Source organism: Coturnix japonica, chromosome Z, assembly GCF_054131305.1.
Source record: "Coturnix japonica strain WE chromosome Z, WE-NBRP24, whole genome shotgun sequence".
NCBI classification, from domain to species: Eukaryota; Metazoa; Chordata; class Aves; order Galliformes; family Phasianidae; genus Coturnix; species Coturnix japonica.
In genome coordinates this window covers 3,644,964-3,662,545 of record NC_140702.1, presented here as the reverse complement: position 1 = coordinate 3,662,545, position 17,582 = coordinate 3,644,964, and the positions used below count along the sequence as shown (strand labels likewise).

Below are 17,582 nucleotides of genomic sequence, written 5' to 3'. Positions count from 1 at the left end.
CCATGCTATACCTTCTTTTCTCAATTGTAACACATGATTTTTTATAAAAAGAAACACAGCAAGTCAGCTTTTCAGTGTGCACATTGATGAAACTTGGTGAAATACAACTTTAGAAAAAGGTAATTTGAAAATTTAAATATTCTTATCAGAATCTCTGCTATTAGTTACCGTTCCCAGGTTCTGATATGATGATGATTCTCTCAGAGCTGTTTTGTCACTCCCCCCCTCAAATGCACTTCAAGTGCTTTAGGAGCATCACTGGAATTTTGAATAAACTCGATATATTTTAGCAAAGCTGCTACAGATGCATGACTGCAGTACTTTCGAAAAATATCATCTTGATTGAACGCTGAACAGTGTTATTTAATTATATTCCAGGTAATTAAATTAATTAAACCAAGGAAATCACCTCCCAGTCAGTCAGCTCTCACCAGGGAAATTGCTTCCCTGCCAAGCAGATGCAACCAACACAAGCTGCTACATCACTCTAGGGCCCCACTGAGTCTTCCCAAGGGGTCTCCAAAGGCTTCCCTGTTGACTTCTGGGAACCTGGGAACACTCACATGGAAGCCAGTGCCCCCTAATGTGCCCCAGAGGTTTCTCAGGGCCCCGCAATTAGCTCTACAGACATCCAGATATGCCCCAGAGCAAGTATGTGTGCTGTAGGGAGCCCAAGAGACATTCCAGAGTATCCTAGTACTCCTCATTGCGCTCAAGGGTTCTTCACCTGTCTCTAAATATGCCATACTGGACTTTGTTTTCTCTTCTGGAGCCTTCCTTAGTTCTCAGCTTTGCTTTCTCATGCCATTTATCATTCAGTTTAGAGATTATTTTAACTAAAATATTTTAATCCACCATATTTTCTGAAAACTAAGAATTGATCCCGCTCAAGGAAACAGAAGAGAAAAACATCACCCACAGGCTGCAGATATTTACCTCGACTTCTCTACATGCCATCCCCAGTGTGCTTTTCAACTCACCTTGCACAGTGACCCTGGCTTTTGTTTCAGAGTCCTCTGTCTCACAGGTGTACTCCCCGCTGTCCTTGGCGGTAGAGTCATGGATGATCAGAATGGCCCCAGTTCCCTCCTACTGCAAGTCGTACTTCTGGCTTTTTCTGATTGCTTTGCCATCCTTGTACCACCTGATGTTCACATCTGGTTTTGACAGCTCACGGCTCAGGCTGATGTCCTGCCCTGCTGCTGCTGTCTTATCCTCCAGCTGTTTTGTTACCTCAGTAGGTTTTTCTGAAAGAAAACATGCTTTTTGAGTAACATACACTTAGGGTAGGATGCCTCTCTCAAAATACACGCATCTACATGCTGGACTTAAGTTAGAGAGGCACTTGCAACAGAGGCCATCCTACAGCCAGCAGTAATCTGTAAAGTACAGACAATTGAATTCCAGGCACCATTAATTCTCTCTTAAATCTACCCCACTAAGGATGATGAACCATGTCTGAAAACTGCCTCTTCCTTCTCTCCACTGATCACACTGGGAGCCTCAGATGATGCTCTCAGATGCACATGTTCTAGATAGGAATTTGTTGTACAGCTAGATGATGTGAAGGCCATCCCTTCAGCTTATACTTAGAGGATATTTGCTCCCACAGTTCCCTCAACAGATCATTCCTGATTTACTGGTAATGGAACAAGCTGTAGTGAGATGCCCATTTCCAACACTACCCCAGTGCTTTAGGTAGTTCTCACATTTGTGTCAAATGGTTCCTCCTTTTACTTATTTTTAAGAGAAATTCTCAGTGCTTCAAGGTTCAAGTAGAAGGTTGCTATTCACTTTAACCATATTATGAGTTAGCTCTCATGACAATCTTATCAGAAGACAGTTGAAGGAATCAGACCCCAGAATCTCTCCCATCTCATTACCTTTCACAAACAGAGAGGCTTTGGAGGTTAGACCACGGGCAATAAAAACAACTTCCCCAGAGTCAGTAGGAGTCACACTTTTGATAAGGAGAGTCTCTTACCAACCCACGTTAGAAGCTTTAAATCACCCACCACTTTCCACTCTGCTTCCATTCAGTGTCCAGTTGAACTCATCAATGCTTTCATGGGACAGAATGCATTCAAAAGTACACTCTTCTACCTCCTGGATTTCATTGTTTTTCAGCCGTTTGCTAATGCCAATATTCAGCTCTGAAAGATAAGAGATAGGTTAGTATGAGGTTTAGATGGAGAAAAGGCATTTGTGACCGATGTGAGTAGCAGTACTGGTGTTTGAACTCAGGATTTGCAGATCATGGCTGCGTTCCTCACTGATGTATTCTCTAAGACATTCTCCTCTCAGAATTAACAGAAAGCTATAAAAAAAAAGAGACGTGAATCTCTTGGCTTTGCTCTGGAAGAACTACAAGGAGAGCAGCTCAGTCCATGGAGCACAATGAAGATTCAATGAGCTACAGAGGGAAAAACCTAACAGAGAGGACAACTCTAGGATGCTGCGTGAGAAAAAGGGTTTTGCCTACGACAAGACATTAAATGTTTCTATTAGCTCTTTTGTTACCATCCTACCCCTACTGGTGTTCAAACCATTTCTCCATTTTAGGGATGTTTAGAAAGGAAACATTTCCAGGACATCCTTGATGTGTTTGGTGATTTTCATGGCAAAAGGAGATACATTTACTTCAAAAGCAATGGGAATTTTCCAGACATCACTGCGCTAAATTGCAGAAATACAGTTCTATTGTAGAAACTATTAAGGCTCGTGGGGGAATAGGTGTAAGACATAGTGACCACACTGAATGTGCTTTTAGCACTCCTTCACTTTCCACAGTACTTACCCTGAACGCCGACATTTGACTTGGCAACATCAGTGCCAATATCACAGGTATATAAACCTGCATCTGACTTCTCGAGGTCATGGAGAAGGAGACATAGGGTCTTCCCAGACTGTAGCAGCTCAAACTTGTTGCCAGAAGTGAGCACAACACCGTCCTTTTTCCACACTGGTTTGACCTTCTCTTTAGAGACTTCGCATTCCAATTTAATCACACCCCACTCCTCAACAAAAGCATCATTCAAACACTTCATGAAGACAGCTGGCTTCTCTGCAATTAAACAGGCAAAACAGAACAACATGATACAGAAGTTGAGACATTTCCAGTTGTGTTCAGATTTTTAAAGAGGTATCAATAAATCTTTACCATTACTGACGACACCAATATAGAACCTAAAGTGGTTTCATGTCTGTTGACTGAATACGCTTTATGGAATTCTCAAGTATTCAGTAGGAGAATACAGGGAACAGGAGGGACAGCCTGCATTGCCGTAGGTGGGACTGATATCATATGAAAAAATTGGGATGTAGCTCTTCTAAAGCTGGAGAGCTGGCATTGCCCTCACGTGGAGCAGAGCTCATACAGCAGGCCACAGTATTAAGAGGATAAGCTGCTGAACACTTTTGATTTTCCTCTTTATTGACTCCTTTTATCTATCTTCTATTTCACACATCAGAGGTTTACACTGGGGAAAAAACATCCACCAAATGCAAAAGAAAGGAGAAAGAGGAAATCCTTCAAACTCTGAGCGCGTAGAGTAAAAGAGCTTAATTACTGGGGAGAGCAGATTAGAATCACAGTATCCTTAGAATTGGAAGAGACCCTTAAAGGCCATCTAGCCCAGCTCCCCTGCAATAAACAGGGACATTCACAGCTAGATCGGGTTGCTCACAGCCTGTCATTAGTCATTCCAGAGGCAAAACACACACTGAATGATCTCTCCCTGCAGTCATAAATCCTTGGAGACAACAGCATTGACACTGCATGGCACTGAAGCAGTAAAAAAATCTGCTCCTGTAACTCTCCTTGTGTTAAGTAAAATGATGATAAAAAGCAATGGAATGCTTTGGCAGGACACCAAAACCATCCTCCTTCGTTGATATCTGCTGCAATGGAACCTTCCACTGGAAGAAAGCCCCTGATGACTTGTCACCCCAGAGAGGTGAGCTTTAGAAGCAGGACTGCTGCACAATAGAATGAACTGTCGCTCCTTAGCATCTCTTACTTCCAGGAGGGCTGTGATCAGACCCACCTCTCACCTTCAGGCGCGCGCTTTCTGACACCTTGTCTGACTTCACTGTCACTGGGCCAGCATCCTCAGGCTTAACCTGCTTCACTGTCAGTGTGCAGCAGTTGCCAACGTTCTTGATGTCATTGTAATTGTTGGTGTAAAGGAGGCTGCCATTCAGAAAACATTCTACATCCTCGTCATCATGGGACAGCTCGCAGGAGAAGACAGCAGAGCTCTCTTCTTCAATTTCCACATCCTGCAGGTGCTTCCTTACTTCTACGTCGTGGGCTGTAGGGAAACAAGGTGAACTGTTACCACTGTTACTATAAAGCATACTGGGATGTGGTAGAATGGCTGGACTAGATAATCTTTGTGTAATCTTCTCAGTGAAGTTTATACATTTGCAAAGTTAGCAGGAGAGAACGGCAGAAATCAACCTCAAGAAGAGAAATCTGAGGTGAAATAGGACATGGAAGAGGCCACCCTCCCTGCTCATACCTTCAGCTGTCAGCGTGGCCTCAGTCTCTGCAATTCCCGCCTTGCACTTGTACACACCAGCATCATTGGGCTTCAGCTTGAGAATCTGGAGCTCTGCTGAATGCTTATCCCTCTTGATCTTGTACTTCTCAGAGGGCTCGATGGGTGTGTGGCCCTTGAACCATTTCACAACCTTTGGAGAAGGCCTGAAGTCACAGGACAGGATGACAGAATGACATTCCAAAGCTGTCTTGTCCTCCAACTTCCTGGTGATTTGTATATGGTAATCTGAAAAGCAGGGGTGGAAGAGAAGAAAGGATGAGGACAATTGGAAGAAGAGGAAAGTCTCTTGCATCTATTCCATTCCAATTAATTTCATGTTCACAATGGTTCTGTGAACCACTCTAAAGATAAAACAAATGATTATCTATAGGGAAGGCCATTGATTACATTTCTATAAAGTAATACTGTATAGTATCTACCAAATGCAAGGTCCAGCTCTTGCTCTGTGCTTATTAAATTGCTCCCAGTTGAGGCTTTTATTCAAATAAGAGTGAGTTGAAAATATAATAAGTACTTTAGGATGTGAATGGAGACTCTTACACTGGGGACAACAGCAGATAAAAAGCCTGGAAGTTTCTTTCAGATAAAATCAATGACAAACTGCATCAAATTTAGGTGCTACCAAACTTAAACTTGTCTACTTCAGAAATACAATTAATTTCACCTGATTTGACTTCTTTGGTATAGCCAAGGACAAAACCTCAGCTCTGTAGATCTGAACAGTAAGCACATCACAACTATTCATACAGATCTTTTACTGAGACGCAGCTGTCTCATTTAGTGTCCAATGACTTTGAACTGGAAATGGAGCAGAACCTCCAGACACACACACAATATTTCAAAGATCCCAGTGAAGGAAGACTGGACATTAATTAATTCTTCATCTTCATGATGTAAACCAAGCCAGGATATGTTACCTCTAACAAGCAGATTGGCTGTGGATTTTGATTTGCCAATTGAGAACTGAATGGTGCCTGTCATATCAGTGGTGGTTTTCGGTATGGTCAGCCGGTGGATGGTGCCTTCTTGCTGCATAATCAAGTTTCCGCCAGCCTGTAAGACTTCCCCACGTAGATACTACTTGGGAGGTTTCACAGAAGGAATGGGTATCTCGCATTCAAATTTGGCTTCTTCAGGCTCAGTCACATCCTCATCACACAGCTCCTTTACTAGATTAATGGATTGCTCTTTAAGAAGGATGGAACAAGAGAAAGCAGAGATTTAGAAGGAATGTAAATAACCCTTACATTATCACCCTACTTACTCACGTCAGCATTACTGCACATGAACACTACACCTATCAGCTCAAAATGCCTTAAAACATCATTAAAAAATAATAGAAAGAAAGGAATGCTGTTAAGAAGTCAGAAAATAAGACTGACAACCAGAAGAGAGCCCAGATCTTCTGATTCCCAGTCCAACATCCAAATCAAACCATGACCTTCCCATCCCGATATCAAACTCCTCGCATTACGAAATGGAAAAGAGGTTCAATGAAACACGGACATTGATAATTACTTTGGTTTAATACAGCAACTTAGCTCTGAACAACAAGTTTTCTCCTAGTAAAGGTCTCTGTAGCTCAAATGTAATGACTCAACTTAGGAGAAATTCATTTTCCAGGATGTTCTTGCCCTTATAATTGTAACAGTGGCAAAGCTGGGGACTGAACTCTTGAGTAGCGTGCTAACTCAAATGTCTCCCTTTTCTTTATCACACTTAACATCATATATATACCCTAACATTGTATAAATTAAAAAAAACAAAACTGTGGTCTTTTCAAACAGACAGAGAAAATGAAGAAAAAGTCAAGCTATGTTTTTATCCCTCAACGTTCAAACACAAATCTGAAGTCTAGAGGTAGAAAATCAACCTCCTAAGAAAATAATCTGTTTTACTTAGCAAAAGTAAATCCCAAAAGACAAGCTGCATATTTTGTGGGCAGAAAGGTAGGTAGCTAGGAGTTTTTATTTCTGTGAAAGGTTCTGGTGGTGTTTAGCTTCCTTGACATTAAAGCAAAAGTTGTTGGCTGGTTTATAACATAAGATAATTTAAGCAAAATCGTCATCAGAAGCATAATTACCTTTCACTGTAAGATGGGCACTTTTTCTGCTACAGATTTTATTTCTGCTGCATCCTTGACTTGGACACGTGTGTAAGTCAGCGAGTAGGTCCTTCCTGAAGCAGAGAACCACAGAGTCACTAAGGCTGGAAAAGACCACTAAGGTCATCTAGTCCAACCGCCAACTCATCCCTACCAAACTGTGCTCTTGAGAGCAAACCCACAACCACACTTGGCTTCCTTGAGCAAACAGCTCTGAGGCAAATGGCCAGGCTGAGCATCATCCATCTGGTTTCACAGCATCACTGCCTGTTCTCTCATGTCAATGAAACCACCCATTCCCCCATATCCACATCCCCACCAAAGCAGAATCTAAACATGGCTTCTACAAGGACTGACCGAATGCGGCCGCCGTCACCTTCAAAGTACCTGATACAGAAGGATCACACTCACTGTCAGACAAAACCTCTTTGGAGAGGTGAACTGACTGACCTGTTCACCCCCACTTTGGAAAGAACTGCACTCATTTCCTACCTGCTCCTGGCAGTGTGGGATGGTGGGATAGCATCACACTTCCCACACTAAGCTTCCCACCTGTCACTTGTTCCACCCTAACCTCAGTCCCAAAACAAAAGGGGAACTCCCTTCTGAACCTTCTTCACTTCATTTCAGATGTCCTTTCTGTTTGATCTCCAACCAACCCCCCACTCAGGAGAAAGATCCCCCTCTTACACCCTACCATCTTGCCGCATTCTGATGTTGTCATCAGCCTTCAGCTTGTTGTCATCTTTGTACCACTGGCTCTGAACCTCATCGTGTGAAATCTCACAGACAAAAGATGCACTCCCATACTCATTCACTTCCGCATCTTCCACTGGTTTCACAATCTTGATATCTCCAGCTGTGAAACAGTAGAGATATATTTGTCAGGGTATTTCCAGAACTGAGTCAAGCATCTTTTCCTTACACATACTTGCATAGAAAATAAGTAGGATTATGTTTTATTCTAAACCATCATCCATTCCTGCGTCATTTCTCTCTTCAACACAGTAAATGCATTATTGGCCTTGAACTTAAACATAGACTTACTAGCTACAATGGAGCTCCCTGCAAACAGTTTTCATGGAAACCAGAATCTCATTTATTCTAAAACCTTTCAAGCAAAATTAAGGGTAGAAAAACAATAGAATGGAATGAATCTTTAAGGTCATTTAGTTCCAATCCCACTGCTATAGGCAGGGACACCTCCCTCCAGACCAACTCTTCTCCTCAGGGTCAAGGCTTCTCTCAAATCATTCTCCTCTAAGCCTGTGCCTGTGCTTGGGATTGCCCTGACCCAGGTGCAGGGCCTTGGACTTGGCCACACTCAAGTTCATGAGGCTGCCAAGGGCCCACCTCTCCAGCCTGTCCAGGTCCCTCTGGGTAGCATCCCTTCCCTCTAGCACATCAACAGCACCGCTCAGCTTGGTGTCATCTGCAGACTTGCTGAGGCTGCATTTGATTCCACTGGCCATGTTGCCTACAAAAATGTTAAAGAAAACTGGTAACAACACCACCTTCCACCATGGAAAACTAGGCAGAACTCTACAATGTCATGTCACTACAAACCTGTCTGAACCATTGGCTTCTCTGCATGCTCATCACTAGTCTCTCCTTAGCTTGTGTGCCCACAATGTATAGGGAATGTCAGCCAGAAATCTTACCTAGGGGACATTTTTGCTTCAAAATCCCTTGAACATCACACAATCCCTTTTAACTCTCCAGGTCTGCACTTCTTTATGTCAGAATCAGCTCATATTTCTGTGCTACTATTTCCATTTCCTTCTGAAGGGCCTGGATACAACTTGGATAAACCTCTGGGGCAGAATTCCTGCATAAAACAGCCAGTACTGAAACACCAACCCAACCTGGTTGCAGACTGAGAGAGAAAATGAGAGTTCACCAAAGTCATGGGACAGAACAGATGTTCATGTTCATGCTAACACTGAACCCAAGTGGCCACATGAGGACAGCATCTAGTAGGAAATCAGATAAAAGCATCCTTTCAGACGTCCCTTTGGAAAGTGGCATCTACCAGGGCACAGCAGACCCGTCTGTTCAGTAACCAGTCTGATGCTTCAGAGCCAGCTGATGAACTACAAACTGGGGTTTAACCAGTGCAACACATGGAGGGAAAATCTGTCTTGAGCATAAAGAAGAAAGAGAAAGGTATCCAAAATGACTAACCAAGAAATGCCCAAACTGCCCATGAAGCATTTCTTCCTGTGGTGCAAAACACCACAAGAGGATTTATTTGCTCTTTCAGTTAAACATACCATGAACCTTTAGGGTAGCTGATGTCTTGTCTTCAGCTGCTTGGCACGTGGGTGTTCCCTGACCTTCATATTCACACTGGTGAATCATGAGACTTCTCCTATTTCCCTGGGAAGTAATGCCCACTTTTTTACTATGATGGAGCTCCTTCCCATCTAAGAAGGGAAAGTATCAAGTCAGATCTCCATGAGTCCTTCCATCTCTGCACTGAGCATAGGCAGCCTTCAGATCTATGCTTAATTCACCCGCTTCCCTAGAATTAATGGAACTGTGCTTACTGGAACATATGCTGAAGCTTAAGCACAGTGTAGTGTTTTCAACATGGAGGAATGGCTATAGAACATGCATAAATTCTGGCTGACCTATGACAGCTTAAAGCACTGTGGAAAACTGTTAACAAGCCCGTTTGGACATCATCTTGAATAAATGACGTTATCCCCAAGTAAGGGAAGGAACAGCTGAGCACAGGGGAGGTACACAAAGTGCCAGAGCAAATTCTCACACTGTCAGGTGCAAAGAAAACTCAGATTTCACCCTAAAAGCCAGATCACAACAAGGATACAAAATCCTGGCTGAGAATTTCTGTGTTAGAGTTGAAGCTCAAGACTCTACACCAACCAACAATATTTTGTGCAGCAAGACCTCAGGAGTTCACAAGAAACACAAAACAAACTTCCATTTCAACTTGATAAATGAACTCAGGACATAATAACAAAGAGTGCTGATCTGGGCAAGTAAAAGAGCATAAAGAAAAGAGAGCAGTGCAAAAGCTATCAAGCAAAAGCTCAGACTCGCATCCCTTGGAAGTGAAATTAAAGGCTCTCATTCATTTCCAGACAAGTCAGAAAGGAAAACACCATTACATGCCATACCTTGAACCACTTGACATCCACGTTGGGCCTGGACAGCTCACACTCAAATGTGACCTTGTCCTTCTGAGTGACGCTCGTGTCTGCCAATGGTTTGCTGATTTACAAAGGCAATTCTGAGAAGGAGAAAGAAGGATGTGGATTTCGTTGGGAATGAGGTCTCTAGGAGCATCCGGCATAAGGAATAATGAAAGGCAGTGCCTACTCTCTATGCTTACTAGAACTTGTCATTAACAACAAAAAAACCTATTGTTTTGAGCACATTATCATTACTTGTGCTAGGGACAATAATGTTACAACAATCCTCTTGATAGATCAGGGATACTCTGGTGGCAATGGCCCAGTGCAAAACATTCCTATATGCATTACTGACATAATTGCCAATAGAATATTGGCATAACTGCCAATAGAAGTGATAAGTGCACATTTTGGGACACAGAGCAGAATTTAGTGACAACTCTCAGCCCGGAATATGTTGATGAAGAAGATGTCCTAACAGTGCATGCCAGTGATTTGACAAACCCTGCTCTATATGACACAGTTCGTCTTCAATTTTTGGGATCTTTGATTCCCAGTTGGCTCTTAGGAAAAAAAAAAAAAAAAAAAAAGCCACCCAAACAACCTAGTCCTCCCTCATCTCACCCTTCTCATCCAGCTGCTGCCTCACAGAAGGGGTAAAATAAAAACTCTCCTGTACTAGCAGAGAGATTTGCAACGGAGTAACTCAAGTAAGGATGGGAGACTGAAGGTGCTGGGGAAGACATCCAGGCTTTAGCTACAGGGCATGCATGCAGAATCACAATACAAAGGCCAGTCAGAGAAATCAGAGCTTCATGAGAATTAATGGGGTTGTTTCTACATGCCCACCATATCTGCCAGTGTAAAACCTTCCAGTGAAAAAAAGGAAAGCTACATATAGGTGGGGAGAATTGTTGGTGAAATTATTTGTGATATTTCTGCTAAGAATATGCCCAAAATCCTGGAGCAAGACTTCAAGTTAAGCAACTCAGTCTGTGTAAGTAGACTTACAGAAAGGAACCATAAAGCATGTGGAAGAAACTGTAAAGTTAATCCACAGCTAAAACAGAATAGAGACGAATTGCAGGAGCTTGTTTACTTTGCACAAGTGTGAGCTTTAACCACTGCTGAGCTCCTAGTACAAAAGTCTGAACCAATGCAACAAACCAACCCATCCATGCTGTACGAAAGAATGTACTGACACCACCAGAACACAAAATTCTATGGCTGAAAATACGCGCAAAAATCATCCAGCCCTTCTCCATTGCTCCAGGACATGCTCAGCTCTTTGTGCCCCAGATATTTCACTAACCTTTCCTGAAACCCACAGTGAAGGCTTCAAAGCCCCTCCAAATTACTAATCCAGTCATCCAACCATTAAATGCTTTTTTGTTGTATAACTCAAAACCAGCTATCATGTTATGTATGAGCACCTTCAAAGAGCCAACAGAGTCAATGATTTTATTGGAAGTATCAGATTTTATGACTTGCAGTAAGTGATCACCATAACTGACACTCACATCTCCTGCCTGTAGAGGAGATCCTCCTTGCATCTACAAAGATGCAAGAAGAAAAGAGGCAAAGAAGGGGTAAAAAAAATCCCATCTCACATTTGGGATGCTTAATTCCAGCCTTGAAGGCTGATTTCCTCGCTTAACTGCTGTGCTCTTCAGAAGCAGTTGTTCCACAGTTATTTAGAGAGAAAGACAAGTTTTGTACTTGGTTGTTAACACAAAGAACAGCATAAACACACAAATGAACTCAGCTTTGCAGTGTTGTAATGGCTGATGAGGGAAGCCAAGGATCCTTCCACACTGTCAGCCTTCATTTCCAGAGACATACCTTTGGGGGTGATGGTAATGCTGCTCTTGTCATCTCTGGACTCACACAAGTACTCTCCCTCATCCTCAGCCCGGATCCCTGTTATTGTCAGGGTTCTTCTGACCCCTTCCTCATCAATTTGGAAACGTTTGCTGGGTTTGATCTCAACTGCATTCCTGCGCCACACCACCTTCCCTTTGACATGGCTCACTTCCTCTTCCTCTAAGCCACATAAACAGCTGCTTAGTGCTCCCAAAGCGAATGCTCACCAGTTGATTCCAACTTGAAGGTCATCTTCTGGCCAGCAGCCTCGCAGATGTATTCTCCAGCACCTTTCTTCTCCAGCTGCTCCACAACCAGACGCCATGTTTTGCCCACAGATTCCATTCTGAACTTTCTGGAGGAGGCAAGCAGTCTTCCATCCTTGAACCATTTTACTCCAGTGCTACTTCACAGCTGAGGGAGGCACTTGCTGTCAGGGCAGCACTCACCTCTTTCTGCACCTGCTCCTGGTTTATAAACACAGGTTTTGGCCCTGAGGGAAGAAAAGAAAAAGTATTGACTGAGGGACTGAAATGAGACCATCTTGCAGGTCTGTATGTACAGGTTGGAACAGGTTTAGGTTACCACTTGTGACCAAACTAATAGCCTTCACCAGAGAATATCAGCTCTTCTGTTGAAACTAAGTGTCAAATCTAGGCAAGAAAGAACCTAGGAGCTGAAGGAACCAAGAGGGTCCTTGAACACCAGTCCCATGGTTGCAAGTCACTATGCAAACATATTGAACCCAAAAGAACATCTGTCCTGCAGGCAACCAAAGCCTGAGTTCCTTTTACTTAAGACCCACTGTGAAACATCAAAACACATAAACATGTGATAGTCAAACCACTGGCTGCCTTTTCATGACCCAGAATAGTACTCCTGGCTTCCTGAACAGACTACTCATGGCCTCTACCATTGCCACAACTGTGACTGTCAAAGGCACAAAGGAAATATGCTCACCAAAGCAGTCCTTTGTTCTTTGTGTGTGATTTGCAGATATCTGTTTTACTTGGAGCTCTGGGAATAGTCAGCTCTACCAGGTCTCTTACTGTGAGTAGCAGACTCACCTATCCAGATTTAGTCTGACTCAGCCTTGAATTTCTTGCTCCAGGTGATCAGTTTCCCCTCCTTGTACCACTTCACCTACGTCTTCACCTGGGCCACCTCGCAGCTCAGCGTGGCATTTTGAGTCAGTACAGCCTTCACCTCCTTTTGTACCTTGTCCTTGTTTGTAAACACGTCTTCTTCCTCTGCAGGGACATCACAACAGTCACACTGTTTTGCTGTAGTCTGCTGCAGAGCTTACTTCAGTTCCCCGTTTTCACTATACTTGCCATTCACAGGGAGCATCGTGATGCCTCATTAAGGCAGGAAAACACTTTCCCCTCTATTTTGCCTTGGGAAATGATAGGCATATCATATCACATCATATCATATCATATCATATCATATCATATCATATCATATCATATCATATCATATCACAAAGCTAAACATTTCGCTATCTGATAGCAGATTTGGACATGAGATTTAGAACACCTGCATGCACTGTTGAACCTCCTCCCTTCTCTTTGTTTCTTCTGATGTCTCTCTACATTTCCAGTAAATCAGAAGGGAACGGCCCTCTAGAACAGGTTGCCCAAGGAGACTGTGGATGCTCCATCCCTGCAGGCATTCAAGGACAGGCTGGATGTGGTTCTGGGCAGCCTGGGCTGCTGCTTGGCAACCCTGCACAGCGGAAGGAGGGGGCTGGAACTGGATGAGCACTGTGGGCCTTTGCAACCCAGACCATTTATTAGTCTGATTATTGGCATTTTCAACCTCATTTTGTCCTTCAAATTTTGTAACCAGATCTCTTCAAACACCTCCCCTTTTCTCACTCCTTGCATGCTAAGATTCCAAGCATTTTCTCACCTCTGACTTTCACTTGGAATGTTGCTTTGTCATCTTTTGTTTCACAGCTGTAGCTCCCTTGGTCTTTCAGGGTCACATTTTTGACCATGAGCTTGCGGTGCGTCCCCTGGGAGATGATGGTTGTCTTCTGGTCCTGCTTCACCTCTGTTTGATCTTTCTTCCATACAACAGCTCCGCTTGCAGCTGACACCTCACACACCAGCTCCAGGTCTTCAGAAGGACTGACTGATATTTCTGGAGTCATTTTTGGCTTGTTGACAACATTAATGGCTTCATCTGAAGAAAAAAAGAGAAAGTGGTTTACATCCTGACTCAGGCTTATTCAGCACAGCATGAAGATACAGTTAGAACTGATTGTAACGTCTCTGCTCATTACATTTGGGTGATGGAGTTTCACCTCTGGAGATACTCACATACAAACGTCTGTTTGATTCTCCTGTGTAAGGAAAGAGTAAGTTCTATGCAGACAGTTCTTATTTCTTTTAATCAAGTCTGTATTCTGCACGTGTTCTTCTGAAGCTAAAATGAAGGCAGCTAAGTAACGTGTTTGCAATGCATGAACAAACCTATTCAACACCTTGTCTCTAAGCTAACAAGCAGCGTTTGAAGAGCACATCAGTATTTCATGCCCTTCATTCCATCCAGACAGAACCTGCCTGAGGAGCAAGCTGATGGCTGTCAGCTACAGGCAGACCCAGCTTAGCATTGCATTTCTTAGAGCAACAACTGTTGCTTTCAGTCACTGAATATACCAAGGCCAATTGCTATGCCAGGCACATTTATGGCATCAGTGAACAAATAATGCTTTAAAAATTGTAATAGACAGGAGCCATCTATTCTTTTAAAACTAGGTGACCAAAGAAGAACAGTCCCTCTAGAGTCAAGCTGTTTAGAACTAATAGCATCAATCAATGTCACGTAGATAGATTACTTCCCTGCCCTAAGACCATCTTGTGACCATTTGGTGCTCCTAATTAAGCCCTCTTAATGGCTTTTTTGTCTGAGCCATGTGACATTTTGTGATAGGAGTTACTGCTAGTGTTCCCTTCACCCTACACCAAAGTAGGAGGTATCCATTCTCAGGGAATCATGCAGGCTTCCTCTGGATTTGATGCTCAACAGACAGCCCCAGAACTTTTTAAATCTTAGCTTAGCTCTCATCCAATAATGTTCATCAAACAGTGCAACTTGTCCTTTGGGGATGCCTTTGTTCTGCATCAACCAGTTCCAACGGAGTCTTCTCGGCTTGTTTTAGATCAGTTTTTTAACAGATAAAGAAAGGGGCTTTGAATTACAAAGTGAAATTGCAGAATGCATGATTCTCAACCAAACAGAACGGGAGGTGGGATGCAGGGTGAATACCTGAGCCAACACCACCTGCAAGCAACCCTTCAATATCTTAGGAATCTCTAGCCATCCCAAATCCAGTGTTGTGCTTGATCTATCATCTCTGCTGAGTTTTTAGCCTGCTGATGGTGAGCATCATGGTGGTGATGGGTGAGCAGTTGGACTAGAGGGTATTAATCAACCTTAAGGAGCCTGTGATCAGAGGAATGTGAATGTGCTGTTAAAGGTCACAAGCGCTGCACTGCAGCATGAGCATACACAGCAAAAGGCTTTCAGTAGAGCTTCAGTTCATAAATGAGGACTGGGTTATGGAAAATAGGCTCAAGATAGAAACCAGAAACCAGATCTTAACGCCAGGTTCTGTGAATGCAGCCAGTTGAATTTCACAGATATTGAATTTCAATGACAATTTCTTGTGTTATTTTATCCTCCAGCTCCACCCTGAACAGGAACATGTCAGTGACAAGCATTACTCCTCCAGGCTTGACCTGACAGTGCTTTACTTGCACTATGAGCTAATGGCTGTGCTTACAGCACCTCAGGGAGACACCTCAGAGATCACAACGTCCTTCGGGTACAGCAGGAGACACTCAACTCTCCAAATGTGGAGTTTAATTTGTCAAAAGAGGAGACTGGATTCCCATGCTAAGAACTTAGGACCATTTCAGTCATAGGTTTAAAGATGATGTAAGTGCTGAGGCAATTCATGAACTAGAAGAATGAAGCCCAGATGTCAGGGCTCAAGTCGTGACTCCAGTTGTCTCTTTGTTTATGAAGTCTGCCAGTGCTGAAACAAAATATGGGCACACAAAATATGTACGATGGTAAAGAACTGCAGGGACATTGCTGACCATGAGGCATTCATTTATCATAAGGCCAAACATACACGTTTAATCCTAGTTCTAATTGCTAGATTCTAATTCAGAAGCTGGCAAATTGGCAGCTTTTATAAACCACGTACCAGATTACCTTATCTCCACAAGTTGAAAGACATACACTGTACAGGGGACAGAGCCAAAGGAAGAAGCCCAGGGCTTAAAGAAAATGTCTAAACTCGGAAAACTGAGGAAAGAATTGGAACAAGCAAACTAGAAGGAAATAAATGGAGGGTGTTCTATTACTGCATTGTAACCCCCTGGAAAACAAATCGAGCCTAAAAGATGGAGACAACACTTAGGACTGAAAAGAAAAACAGAATTCCTTTATGGAAGTTAATTGGAGCGCAAAAGTTAGATGATGAAACTGGCCTCTATTAACACACAGTGGAATAATTGTAGTCACCTCACCACTGCTGGATGTGAGCCCAGCCACACAAAAGCAGCTGCTGGTTTTCACTGCAGATACTGCAGGAAGGAGGAACAGCCTCCAGACTGGACCAGCTGAGCGTGGCCCTACCAGGATTTGCTCCAAAAGTCTTATTACCAGTAGTGCTTCCTGCTGAAATACATGGGGGTCCTCCTTTGATTCCAACCCCAACCCACCCCACCATGCCCCCTGATAACATCCATCAGGGCCACATCTCCACAGTTCCTGAACACCTCCAGGGATCCCACCACCTCCCCCGGTAGCCTGTGCCAGTTAATTCTGAGGGCAGACCTGCCAGTATGAAATATTATGGTAACGTGACAAAGAGGGAGAAGAAAAGCAAAATTAAGACTAGCTGACAAGCCTTGGCAGGAAGTTCTGCTCTCCATAAGTTTAGTCCCGTTATTCAATTCTGTTTGGAGCTGTCTCCATGCCTCTCTGGAGTTTGTTCATTGAGAAGAAGCAATTAAGTAAGCTCTCCAATGCCAAAGTGCATACACTACTCTAGGGCTTTGTTGTTTCTCCATGGATCAACAAGGGTGACAAGCCAGAAGAATAAGATGAAGAGCCTCATGCATACTCAGTGTAAAAAAGAACAAGGCAATTGTTGCTGGGAAGAAGGTGCATTTGCATTTGTGTCTTCTGCAGAGGGTACTGCAGAAATGGAAAGTCTTCCACTGGAGCAAACAAAGGGCTCTCATTTATTGCAATCAAGGCCCAGCGTGTGGATCTCAGAGATCAGACCTAAACCCTGCAGCAAAACAGAGACCTGCGTGGGAAAGTTCAGTTTCTCCCTACATCTGTGTAAGAAAAAGCCCACCATGGAATGACAGCTAAGTAAACATCCCTGTGACTCGTCACAGGTCTCTTCTACATGTCAGTGCTGAGCAATTCAAGATATTTCATTTGGTCTTCTTGCCGGATTTACTAAGTAAAAATCAACCAAACATCTCCTTCTACTGATTAAGAATGCTCTAAACATGCTTCTGCAGAGGTTTCCACCCAGTGACAAACAGCTCCTCCCATCACGAATGTTTGTTATATTTGGTCATGCAACGCTGATTGATATTATTGAATGATTGCTCCCCTACTTCTAAACTATTCCAGTGCAATCAGAAAGGCTGTCTGAACCTGGAGCTGAAAGTACTGCTCTATGGTGATGCAGTGGTAAACCCGGTGACTGAATGCACTGGCCAATAGCTGTGAACTGCAGACATTCATCAGCTGGCATGAAGCAATCTGGTTCAGATACCAAGCAGCTGGGTAGATTGGCTTACCCTACACTCTGTGCTATCATGTTTAGGTCATTATCAGGACTCACATCAG

The 17,582-nt window shown here is 43.3% G+C and overlaps 2 protein-coding genes and 1 long non-coding RNA gene across 3 annotated transcripts; all 3 read right to left on the bottom strand.

Annotated features, from left to right (window-relative positions):
* Positions 1-712: 712 nt before the first annotated feature.
* LOC146753554 (obscurin-like) lies at positions 713-5,653 on the bottom strand. The gene is made up of 4 exons (XM_085529250.1): positions 5,483-5,653; positions 4,524-4,790; positions 4,156-4,313; positions 713-727 (listed from the first exon to the last, which is right to left on the bottom strand). The coding sequence occupies exons 1-4, from the start codon at positions 5,598-5,600 to the stop codon at positions 713-715; spliced, it is 558 nt and encodes a 185-aa protein (XP_085385376.1). The 5' UTR covers positions 5,601-5,653.
* A 21-nt stretch (positions 5,654-5,674) lies between these two features.
* Positions 5,675-9,922, bottom strand: LOC146753553 (uncharacterized). The gene is made up of 4 exons (XR_014940041.1): positions 9,813-9,922; positions 7,367-7,528; positions 6,649-6,743; positions 5,675-5,752 (listed from the first exon to the last, which is right to left on the bottom strand). It is a non-coding gene; the product is annotated as an uncharacterized LOC146753553 (long non-coding RNA).
* A 1,531-nt stretch (positions 9,923-11,453) lies between these two features.
* LOC146753552 (obscurin-like protein 1) lies at positions 11,454-13,874 on the bottom strand. Its single transcript, XM_085530623.1, has 3 exons — positions 13,605-13,874; positions 12,758-12,940; positions 11,454-12,183 (listed from the first exon to the last, which is right to left on the bottom strand). The coding sequence occupies exons 1-2, from the start codon at positions 13,846-13,848 to the stop codon at positions 12,834-12,836; spliced, it is 351 nt and encodes a 116-aa protein (XP_085386749.1). The 5' UTR covers positions 13,849-13,874; the 3' UTR covers positions 11,454-12,183; positions 12,758-12,833.
* Between the last annotated feature and the right edge of the window lie 3,708 nt (positions 13,875-17,582).